The sequence below is a fragment of the Blennius ocellaris genome (genome assembly GCF_963422515.1).
Source record: "Blennius ocellaris genome assembly, chromosome: 16".
NCBI classification, from domain to species: Eukaryota; Metazoa; Chordata; class Actinopteri; order Blenniiformes; family Blenniidae; genus Blennius; species Blennius ocellaris.
In genome coordinates this window covers 3465499-3478199 of record NC_137665.1, presented here as the reverse complement: position 1 = coordinate 3478199, position 12701 = coordinate 3465499, and the positions used below count along the sequence as shown (strand labels likewise).

General features: G+C 44.5%; 1 protein-coding gene across 1 annotated transcript; it reads left to right on the top strand.

Moving 5' to 3' along the window:
• Positions 1–4816: 4816 nt before the first annotated feature.
• tefb (TEF transcription factor, PAR bZIP family member b) lies at positions 4817–12108 on the top strand. The gene is given in 7 exon segments (XM_080511375.1): positions 4817–5706; positions 6367–6669; positions 6672–6824; positions 6827–6973; positions 7778–7980; positions 8323–8425; positions 8428–12108. Coding segments are annotated over 7 exon segments (1161 nt in total). The 5' UTR covers positions 4817–5564; the 3' UTR covers positions 8538–12108.
• The last annotated feature ends 593 nt before the right edge of the window (positions 12109–12701 follow it).

The following is a 12701-nucleotide window of genomic DNA, read 5'->3' as shown; positions in this document are numbered from 1 at the left end:
AAAGGAGTTTATTATAGTGAGCTACAGGAAGCTCATTCCGACTTTTTCATAAACAAAACGTTCGTCTTGCAAATATTTGTGCGGACTCGATTGACAGGAATGCTGCTTTTAAATGCAGGTTCCACTATTACATTTCATTATCCGCCATTGGCGTGGCGTTTATTATTCCACTGCTCACTGGCCCGGGATTGTGTGTTTTATGACTCATGAGTAATACAAGATGACTGTAACGTGGCTGTGCCGTCAGGCCTGCGATCCTTCAGGGTGTTGCACAGGTGATGAGAGGCTCTGGGCTGCTGCGTGTCAGCAGACTGTCTGTGCAGTTTCTCCAGCCCTGATGCAATAACACTGAAACAGCTCCTCGCTCACAGTTTCATCACATCATCAGGCAGACTTTATGTGCACTTTCTTGCTCGCCCTCGAATTGTAAAAGTGTTGGGAGGTTGTCGCGCACAGGCCCTTTCCTTCCTCACGTGTCTCCTTTCAACGGTGTCAAAGAAAACAAAGTAAATATAGAAATATCAACATAATGGTGTTCCTTTTCACCCACACGGTTGTTCATCTCTATTAAAAAAAAAATAAAAATCTGACTCAGCTATAAGATTTGGCTCATCTGAGACACTGAGGCCGGGAGTTTAGCAAAACAATCGAAACTGCAATGATGCAAAAGTAATAATTGAAAACTTGCTTCTTAACCTCACAAGACCTGCATTGTTTGCAGCTGGATTGGATATGAAGGAAGCATAATTGTAGCACATTTGGCTGCCGCACAATAACTTTGGATCCAACTAATCTCAGTAAATGGTTTCTATAGAAACCCCACAACATCTTTTATTTGATTTCCAAATGTCCGGGCTTATATGCATTTGTTTCTAAGTTCTGAACCATCCAAGAAAGAGTTGTTGGGGGAAAAAAAAAGAAAGAAAGAAAGTGCTTACAGACCTTAGGTTTCTTTGGAGGTTCATTTTTAATGTGAATATTTAACGTGGGCTTCTGCATTTGCGCATGCGCGGAGTCCATGTTCCACCTGCTGTTCTGTTCGTAGTGTGAACAACATGTGATCGAGGTTTGTGGGTCAATGCGCGTGCACGTGTTGCTCTGCGTTTGTTCCGGGGACACGAGCTCGTGACCTGCTGAGTGTACTATGTCCTCACCTCCTGGTTTTTTTTATGGATTTGACTTATAGATAACCCTGAGGGGAAGCCGCTCCCGAGGCAACGACATAAATGGAATTCTTTGACGTGCTGATTTTTAAATTGAATTTTTTTTTTAAAGATAATCATATAAATATTTATTAAAGCAAGGATGTTTTCTTGATTTGGGTGAATTTAGCACTTGGTATGACATTTTATATGACGTGAAGATAGAATGGAGGTTCAAGCTGAGGGTGAGATCAGTTGACTGATCTTGTTTTCCCGATGAAGCCATTGTGGATCTGTGTCAGCAAACAAAATGGTTTGTTTGATAAACCCCCCCCCCCCCCCTCCCCAAGACATTCTGTCAACAACGCAAATAAATCGTCTACATTAAGGTCGACTAATCCATGTTCGGACGTGTGATTTAAGTTCAGCATTTTAAGTGTGACGATTAAAAAAAAAAAGAGTAAAGCCTCCTTGAAATGTGTGTTTACTGCAGCAGCCTGTGTTCCTTGTCAGCTTTGTCTTCAGTGGATGAAAAGCAGCTCAGTTCGGCTTACATCAGGTGACTGACTCACTCGATGGAGGCCATTCCCTCTTTTCTGGTCCTCGGCTCCCTGCGAATTATAGGTCGACTTATGATTTATTTCCACTCATCAATTCTGCGGCATTTGAGCGCGAGCAGGTCGGACAGGAGAGATTGTGTCATTCCCAACAGAGGCCAAACTGGTGACCCACTTCCACTGGTAGTAATTAGAAGACCTTCCAGTTGACCAGCTTGGTGACCCATTATAAGCTGGACTTAACTCATTCAACAGGGTTCACCTGAGAATGGGGGGGAGGGAATCAAGTGAATAAGACCACCAGGTGTAATGAAAGGCAATGCTGTGGAGGATATATATATATATATATATATATATATATATATATATATGTATATATATAATATGTGGTAGTGTTTTATCTGGTTGGTCAGTTTGAAATAACAGGATATAAGTGATATTTAATAGCAATACACGGCATATAGGACACTAAAGATAACACATTTGGCCATTTTATATGAAAACAATATCTGTTTTTGAACGATTTTTAAGGGATATTAGGGGAACTGCAAAGCAGTCAGTTGAACTTTTACTTACATTTTTTCACAACGTCCAATTTTGGGTCTGTCCACTGTCTGTTCTGGCTGACTGTTCTGGTTTCAGAGATTAATCAGTATTTATACGTAGTGACCTTTGCAACAACAACAAAAAAAACAATAACCTTGGTGGAAAATCTGCACGAGTGAGCCGAGAGCGAAGACCTCCTCCACGAACTGCCACTAAACCTCCACCCTCCTGACCTGAGATGCCTTTGAGCAAGGCGTGCACCTGCTCATTGCTCTGTCCAACACTCCTTCACACCACATAAGTCACTCTTGCAGAGAGACTCACTTTTCCGGTCCAGCGGAGCAACACGACACGATATGATATGATGATACTTAAAAAAAAGAGCTTTGCAATGTCGTGGCCTTTGAAAGGGAAACATTTGCATGTGACACTGGGTCATTGTGTCTTGCTGAGGCCTATAAATCTGTTGGTTTTGTCTAAACGTGCAATATATAAGAGGAGGGGATAGGTAGCTGGAGTCCCTACAGCAAGTCTTGGCAGTGTGAACACAAAACCTTCTTCATTCTAAAACATAGAATTTAATTACAAGGCCGCCTCACGTCTCTATCTCTTCACAGACTAAATAGAATATTTATCACCCGTGTGAATGGACAACAGAGGACGATGAGATGTGTTTATTCTCCGGCAGATTTTTTCTCCATCTTCTCTTCAGTGAACTCGACAGATTTCTAGTGACCAAAAATGAACAACCTTGTCACCCAATTCATCAGTGTGGTTTGTTGATAACACAGGAAACAGCCCATGAGGTGCAGCAGCTTTTTGGTTCCCTCTTTGTATTCGGGCTGCGACAGCAGAGATTTACTGGGCGTCCTTTCTATCGGCGACGGACGCTTTTGTTTACTGCGCAGGACTGGCAAATAACAACACCGAGATTAGCGGTGGAGGTGGCGAGCTGTGCGGCTGAACATCGTGTTCCTGAACCCAAACATCCTGGGGGAGAGAGAGAGAGAAAGAGAGAGAGAGAGAGAAAGAGAGAGAAAGAGAGAGAGAGAGAGAGAGAGAGCATCTCTATCCGCCCACTGTCTCGTGCAGTGGAGCAGTGCATGCGTGGAAACGTGAGATTCCCCCTTGTTGTTGCTCCGGTGCTGATGTGGAAGGTTAATAGCATCAGAAGATATTTTTTATTTTTTATTTATTTGCGCTATTAAATGAAACACTCTCATTTTTATTTCACCAAAATGCAAATTATTAATGTAGATTTTAGAATTGAATCATTCTATGATTAGTTTTAGTTATCATAAGCTAAAATTAAAAAATTAAAAAAGTGTACAATTTCGATGATGGAGTATAACAGCTGCATTTTTACTTGATAGGGCACATCCAATATTAAGCTTGGTGCAATCCCTCATCATGATACTGTTGTACTTTTGTAATTTTAAAAAGGTACAGTCGTACAAAACAGATGCATACAAATCTTAAAAAACATAAAAAGGTGTAATCAGCTATTAAAAATGGCTTACATTTACTTGTGACAATTCTTTTAAGCTGTTGCTGCTGAACATTGTGAGATACTATAAATAATCAAGTTTTTTTAATTCTAAGTGTAATCTATGATTACATTATCTTTGTTATTTATATTCTATTCATCTAGATGATGAAATAGAATAGAATTGCACTTTATTAATCCTCTACAGTGAATTACTCGATTTCCACACAGACACCAACACTCATTAATGAGAAATAAACATCATTTGAGATATTTCTAAAATGATAACAGTGAAATTGTACCGTGCTTCACTGAAGTGGATCAGTTTGTGGCTGAACGTGTTTTCTCTCAAGGCCTCCAGGTGGCGCAGTGGGTGAGAATCATTGCCCAGTAAACAGTTCAGTATCCTGAGCATCCTCAACCTGGAACACCTGCTGGACTGAATCCAGCCCGGTCTCTTTATGGCAGTCCTGTGTGCATGGTGGACAGTCATAATGACTGTTTACTTGTGTAATTATTGAAACTAAACTTTTGGTTTGGGCTGCCCAGAGGAAAAGAAACAGACAATAATGTTGTGTTTGCTCAGTGGAAACAACCCTCAATAAACAAGCAGCAACCTTCAGTTACTGAAATGGAGTTGTGTGATTTAGATAAAGAGCTATTTGTGGTTTTGGATCAGCCTTTTTTTTTTTTTAATCATATGAACGATATAATTTACATGCCTCCTCCACATGTGATCTACAAATGTTATTTCCAATGCTGATACTGGAGGACTTGTAAAACCACGGGCATTAAATAAATTCATTATTTAGTGTTTAATCATCTACAAAGCTTGAATACTTGATGAGAGGGCTAAAATGTTTTTTTTTTAAATAATAAGTCATATTTCTAAAACTATATTAATGTTAAAGTGTCTCTTAATCTCCATTAGTACAGAGCATAAATTATGACAGATGTTCAAAAATCTATTCTAAAAGTCCATTTGTTCGATGTTGAAAGTAAGAATTTAGTGTCACAATATCATTGCTGTGCTGCGTAAATGCCCCGTGCGAGATGTTCCAAACCGGTGCGCGTGCCCGCTCGCTCTCCTTTTCCTGCACGTGCGATATGTGTGAAGCCACGCCCCTCGACAGCTTGTACGGCTTGTACCTTCACGTGACAGAGACGAGGGCGGGGTGCACGTGTTTGTCCACGAGTATCTGCGTGCTGCTGCTTTCGGGGAGAACAAGTCACCGCGCGTGCGCGGCAGAGTGGCGTGGCGCGCGCAGAAGGAGTGCGGCGACGCGCCGCCCGCACCGTGATCTCACTGAGGCGTCTTGTATGTTTACTTAAAAATAAAAGTGAAGTATTTTAATACAAACTGCACGTTGCTTGTTCTCGCTGTGACTCACGTTGTGCACATATGGGCTGTACATGGACTCAAAGATGTGCGCAAAGCAGCCAATGAGCAGCCGCAAAGCGACCACGCGAAAACTCGACCGCTCCAGTGTAACATGTGTATCTATATATTCGTTTGACAGCGCTCTCGGCCAATCAGCGTCTACTATCCCGCGAGTGGGCGGGGCACGTGCTCATGAATATCCAATGAGCGGGCTCGACAGGCACACGGAGAGCGAGGGGTTTGTGTAGTGTTGTTTTGCTCCCTCAAGCGTCAGCGTTGTCAAGGAAGAAGGAGGCGAGAAAATAAAAAAATAAAAAAAAAGGCTTCCGCAAAACAAACGTCAGACAAAAAAAAAGAAAGGAAGTTTTGCGGGTCGTCGCGTGCCTTTCGGTGAAGCAGCTGTCGATACCAGCGTCGTCCCGGTCCAGCTCGGAGAGTTCAGCGGGGAAACAATGCCTGGCAAAGCCGCGGTGGCAGTGGCGCTCCAGCCCGGCGGCGATGTCGCTGCGGCGGCTCCGCAGAAGTCCTTCCCTTTCGTTTTAAAGAAGATTATGGACATCCCTCCTCCGAACATCCTGGAGGAAGGAGACGACGGTAAGCTCCGGAGAGCGACGGGGAAAGGGGAGGGCAAGTTCCAGTTTGTGAATCAGTCGCGGCGGGGTGTCGGGGGCTCGTCGAGGTTTTTTTTTTTTTTGCACATGGTGTCTTATTTTGCGCTTAAAAAACGGGTGCGACTTGACGCATCGCTTTGTTAAACGGCGTCAGACCGTTGCTGGAGGACGCGGCTCGCGCGCCGTATGTTGCGCGAGGTCAGTTTCACCCGAGAGAGCGAGGCAACAACAAAAGAACAAAAAGTTCTAACTCGCGCGAGCGGCTCTGTGAGCCTGGGAACCGGGCTGCAGACACACCTCCACACACCCCCACCGCCTGGCTCTGCGTTAAACACGGTTCTCTGTTTGTACCGGGGTCCTGGACCGTGTGGTGTCGGTTTGTGTTTTGGGATTCACGTGTGAGATCTCTCTCTCTCTCTCTCTCTCTCTCTCTCTCTCTCTCTCTCTCTCATCTCTCTCTCTCTCTCTCTCTCGTCTCTCTCTCTCTCTCTCTCTCTCTTATCCTCTGCTTCTCCAGTTCTGTCATTTCCAGGCTTCTCCATTTACACCCACCATCACTTATTTAGAATAACCCCCTTTATTTCCCAGCTGTGGGAATAACAAGGGCGTCTATTAACCCCAGCCTTGTTGGTGTTCCATGCAGAAATCGAGAAGGAGAAGTTGTGCTCCTCCGAGGATGTGGAAGGCGGCGGCGTCGTGGCAGCCATTGCCGGCGGAGGTTCCAGGGGAGGCGGCGGCAGCAGCGGCGGCGGGGTGTCGGCCTCCCTGACCCCGGCCATTTGGGACAAGACCATCCCCTACGACGGCGAGACCTTCCACCTGGAGTACATGGACTTGGACGAGTTCCTCCTGGAGAACGGGATCCCGGTGAGCCTGGAGGAAGAGGAGCTGCAGCGGACTCTGACCTCGGAGGAGGGCAAAGGCAAGCCCCTCTCCAAGGTTGTCGCCCGGCGACCGCTTCTGACATCACGACGACCACCACTACTACGACTCCTGCCCCACCCACTCCTGCTGCGGCGTCTCTCTCCGACCCACCATCTTCCCCGTCTGCCGCTGCGGACGCCTCCGAGCCGGAGGAACCAGTGACGGTCACCACACTACTGCGGCGAAACTGGAAGATGAAGACGAGGAGGAGGAGGAGGAGGAGGAGGAGGAGGAGGAGGAAGAGGGGGATGAGGAAGAAGAGGAGGAGGAAGAAGAAGAAGAGGAATCAGAGGCGGCACCAGCAGTTGTGGAAGTGAAGAAAAGAGGTGAGTGATAAATGGAGTTTTGTTCTGTCTGCTTTGTGTTTTCTGTTCACATTTGAATGAGAATCACCTTCAGTCGCTTTCTGGTGAACATTAAGTAATGTGCCGCGACGGTCGGGACCTTTGAACCCATGTAATCGTTCCCATGGTCGCTTTTGAGATGAGCGATTAAAAGCAGCTGAAGTCAATGGTTCTCCATCTCCTGCTGGAATATTTCGAAGCACATGATTTGACTATTTATTACATTTTATCTGATCATCAACTTGTAATAATCGTCTTATAACAAACCGGTGAGGATGAGGAGAAGAAGCGAAGCGTGTAAACTGAGTGAATGTCAGTCCTTTGCACACAGAGTGATTTAATCTGCAGGCAAGGTGACACTGAGAGGTGCAACTTAGTTTATTTGGAAAAAAGTTTTTTTAAGTATTTCTAATGAGGGTAAAATATCAACAAAAAATTTAAAACATTAATTTCCTAATAAAAGAGTCTCACGGATATCTGATGTTAAGTGAATATAGTTTTTGCAGAGTTGTCCAAGTCAATTTCAATTTGATTAAAATAATATGGAAAACTGTTTTTAAGATTTATGATAGGAATTAGTCAGAAGAGCAAAATCTAGTTTAACAAAGCAGCAGGCTTAGACTCAAAATTACAACAGTTTCAATGATAAAATGATCATACCTGCTTTGTTTTTCAGTGTTGCTGCACTGGCACAATAAAAACGCAGCTTATCAGCCTGTAGGCGTCCCAATCATTGACGATCATTACGGTGTTTTTACACTATTTTTTTGTTCCTCCCGCCCGCAGAGCGCAACACGCCCTCCCCCATCGACCCGGACGCCATCGAGGTGGACATCAATTTCCAGCCGGACCCCACCGACCTGGTTCTGTCCAGCGTGCCGGGAGGAGAGCTGTTCAACCCCCGCAAGCACAAGTTCTCTGACGAGGAGCTGAAGCCGCAGCCCATGATCAAGAAGGCCAAGAAAGTGTTTGTTCCCGATGAGCAGAAGGTTGGTTGAGTTAAAAAAAAAAGAAAAGAAAAAGAAAAACAACACACTGTCTCATGAGAGAGAGTTATTGATAATTATTTAATATTTCCACTGACGCGTGTTTGAATTCGTATAAAGTTGGTAGGTCAGGTGGAGGTTGATCACTAAAGGTCAAAGGCTGGTTTCTCCGGTCAGTCCTGCTCAGATTAAAGCATTCGCAATACGAAGCCGGTGGCTTGCGGATTAGAGATGAAAGATGTGGGGGATGTTTTCACAAACGCATCTGTTTGCTTCTATCAAATCCCCGAGTTCTGCTCCATTTTTTATTTATTTATTTAAACTATTTGCCTTGTTCCCTCTCAGGATGAGAAATACTGGTCCAGGAGAAAGAAGAACAACCTGGCGGCGAAGCGTTCCCGCGACGCACGGCGGCTGAAGGAGAACCAGATCACGGTGCGCGCCTCCTTCCTGAGCGGGAGAACGCCGCGCTGAGGCAGCAGGTGGCCGAGATGAGGAAGGACTGCGGCCGCTGCAAGAACACCTTGGCCCGGTACGAGGCTAAGTATGGCCCGCTGTAAAGAGGGGGGAGAGAGAGAGAAAAAGGAAAAAAAAAGAACATTTAACAGGAAAGATCTCAATAAAAATTCCCGTGAAGCATCAATGAGACACAAGCAGAACTCCCTTCCCCGCAGAATCCACACAGACACAAACAACCAAGGGAATCTTAAAATTTGCACTGTTGTCTTCGCTGGCCTCCGGCCGCCGCGTCCAATTCCAGTCGCCGTTTCCTCGACGTGACGCTGGAATCTCTGGATGCACGCTTGGCAAGGCGGCGAGGCGCGATGGAGCGGTGGTCACATGACGGCCCGTGGAGAGCGCCTGGCTCCTACAATCGAGAGAGAGAGAGCAAGAGAGAGAGAGGAGGTGGACTGTTGCGACACTCCCATGGTTCAAACACTGACCTCTCGTCAAGATGAGGCCGGGGAACGTCAGGAAACACCCGACAGCCGCCAGCAGACACAAATGAATCGCCACACAAAATCGCCGTTTAATCCCTGCACAGGACTTCTTAGAGGACCAAAGCACGAGTAGCATCAGCCAGAGGGCGATGCGTTTAGAGTGGTGCACACTGGCTCTCCCTCACTTTTCCTTGGGTTGCATTTGCTCTCCAACTGAGGAGGAGGATTATCTCCGTGGTGCAGGAGTGGAGCAGTCGTGTGCTCGAGTCCGGGTGCAGGAGACGGATTGAGATAAAGGGTGAGGCCTCAGGTTGGCGCAGAGAGGAACCAACGAGGGGCTAGTGGTGCGATCCGGTTCGGTCACAGTTCTTCCATCCAACATGCACACAAAAGTTCAAAACAACTGTTTGTGTATATATATATATATATATATATAGATAGATATATTGTCCTCGTACCATTTAGTTCAATGCATTTTTACAATGTAGGCGCCACGATTTTGCACTTTTTTCTTACAAAAAACACACACTCTCGTAAATGTAATGTTTAAAGATTCAACTGGTGGCAGCTTTCCACTTTATTTAGCACCAACAGCAGGGGGAGGTACGGTACCTCACAGTGGGTTAAAAAAAACAACAACAACAACAAACAAACCCAAGCATGATCTGCAGATCGAAGCGACTGTGATTGAGCTTTTCTTTCTACTAATCTCAGTTTCCTCACATGGGATTTAATCAGAATCTTCTAAAGTGAGGTTTTACACACGGAGGGAGTTTCTTTGGGTTTCCTCCTGCTGGGTTCCGCTGAAGGCACAGGTTTGATTGATATCCAGGGCCCTCACTGGTGGAGGGATGCGTTCATACGTAGGGCTGTTTATTTTACTGCACACTGCAAGTAGAGGGCGCTAGAGTCACTGCCCGTATGCTAAGAGGTGTAGTGATGGCAGGGTTGAGCTGTTCTGTGTTTTTATACCGGAGGGAAACTCGCCAGGCCCGAAGGCGGTTGCTTCTGAAGCTTGTATATAAACCACTGTCTCATAACCTTTCATTTCCTATGACAGGGACTCTGACTGTGTCTATTAACCCGACAATATTCCTTATATTTGCCAAATAGTCAATGAGTGCTGTATTTATTCTGATGGTAATAATGCATCTGTTGATTGTGATGTACAACAATATGTCAGATAATTCTATTTCAATACGTATATGATTAAAAACCAATGACAAAGCAGGGAATTCAATGGATAAACTGTGCTTTTTTGGATGTTTTGTTTTTAAAACACAGATTTCTATCATAAATGGGACTTCTTTTTTTTCTCCCTTCTATATAGATACATATATGTGTAAAGACACACACACACACACACACACACACAAAACAGGGGACACTCTAATTTACCTCATCCAGCACTTCCTGTTTTGTCCGGTTCGGAGTTCAGCAGAGAGCACATTCAAAGCATCTCTGTCTCATTTGAGTGGGCAAAGTGAGTTATCTTTGCCAAAGCGGCTGAGTCGGCGTCTAAATTAGTAAACACGTTACAGACTGTTATGGGACTCGCGTATCTCAAGTGTCTTTGGCCGACGCGGATTGTGCGATCGGCCGGCTTGCGCTCGTAATCACCATACTCTTGGGAAGAAAATAAATGTGGCAATAATACCCTGTTATGTAATGCTTGTTTAATTTCAGTGATGATGTTGTATGTAAAAGTTGCTATGATGTACTAAATAGAAATGCCCCAAAGTCATTTGTGCTTCCAGTTCTGATCCTCTGTAAGTCTAGGATCTTGATGCATGAAACCCAGTAAATTTGTCTCATCTATTTTAAATTTGAATTTTTTTTTTTCTCTTCTTGTAATATTTGACACCAAGTGTACTTATGTCTGTAAACCATCACTGAAAACTGGATATGTTTTTTGGATGGGTCGGCCGATGGTCTTATATGTACAGCTCTGTCAAAAAGGAAAAAGCAGAACACCTTTGCTCTGATGTCCTGCGTTTATGACTCGCATAACAGCGCCACCTATCCTTCTGCAGCCAGTTGCTTGACCTTGTGGCAAACATGAGCTGGAAAACAGCGTCTTTTGATCACTGTGTGGATTGTTTCCTATTTACTGAAGATTGATCTATATCTAGATACACTGGATCAGTTGGAGCTTTCGTTTCTTGATAATGTGTTTTGAGTCCCCCCCCCCCCCCCCCCCCCCCCGACAGCGTGCTATACCAGACTTTTTTTTTTTTTTGCACTTGAACATTCAGAGTTTGACGTTTGACTGCATCAGGCTGATTAAACATCAAGTGCAGTTGACGGATGCAAACTTGTATGAGTTAATTTTCCAACTAAATTGAAGGCGTTCTTAATAAGGTTGATTAAAGGTACTGGCCAAGAAAGGCTTTTTTTTTTTTTTTTAGAAAACAATAAATCAAGATCTAATCTGGTATAGTACCTCATATGTTATGTAGCAGTCTCTTTCTGATGCAAGGCACCTCATGAAAGAAAACCACTTGTATTTCTGACGTGCTCCTGGGTTGCAGATTCTTCCTATTTGGGGGAATTAAATACAAAAAAATAAAAACATTGACAGCATCAGCAGTTTGGGTATCGGAATGTTTGTCACCTGCAGGCGAGGATAAAAGCTGCATTTTTTTTAAATCCGAAATTTTAGGCAAGTCATCAACAGAAACTCACGTCTGATGAGTATATAATAAATTTTTCTTGATAAACTGAATCACGTCTGATTCGCCAAGTTCAGAAAGTGGAGGCAAGGCTAACTTGCAGTAGCAGCACTTCTACCTGCAGGGGGCACAAGTGCAAAGCTGCAGTTCATTTCTTTATCTGTAGGGGGCACAATCTACATCGAATCCCTGTCGTGACTGTTTTTTCCGATCCTCTTGTCAAACTGTTGGCAGGTTTCCGGTGCATCGCACTCCTTGTTTACTTCTTAAAGTAGCTTCAGTACTTCAGAAAGAAATTTAATTAAAGAAAAAAATATATATGTAAATTTTTTAAAGGTCAGTTTTTTTGGGGTGTTTTGCCTTATGTTCTCTTTTTATATAAACGGGTTTTGTTTTGTTTTGTTCTTTTGTTCAGTGTTTTTGTATCGTCTTAACCATGTATTGGATACATGCGGCTGCAGTACCATGTCTAATCGTATCTTGTATTATGCATATGGAATAAATTGGAATTTAATGACGTTTGGCGATTTGTTTATTTATTTAGTTTTGCTTTGACCTTGTGCGAGTCATTGACCGTCTGCAGCGGCGTTTGTTGCCGAGAGACAAAGAAACAATGGGGGCGACAGAAGAAACGTTGTGCTGGACCGGCGGAGACGTCATCTTTGATGCACAAACACACACGAACGCAGATCCGGCACATGTGCACACACAAAATGTCATGTTGGTTCTTTGAAGTGTTTGCTTTCTTTCTTTCTTTTTTTTTTTTAACGGCCCTTTGTTGCCTGGATCCTGCTCATCAGTATTCCAGAAGAGTAGGAGATGTTGCGTAATGATCACATCGACACACAGGGGAGCTGTGTTGCATAACAGCAGCAGCCTCAAAGACCAGTGGGATGGGGGGGGGGTGAGAGTGAGTGAGAGAGAGAGAGAGCAAGGAGGCAGGGGATGGGCTATAGGAATTGAAAGAGGAGGGAGGGGTTGGGGAGAAAAGGGGGTAAGGACACGAAGGGAAACAAGATGGCTAAAGGATGGAGAGACAAAGATGGAGAGCTGATGGGTGGGGGGGGGGGGGGGGGGGGGGGGGGGTGATGCCAAGAGCTGTGGAGATGTG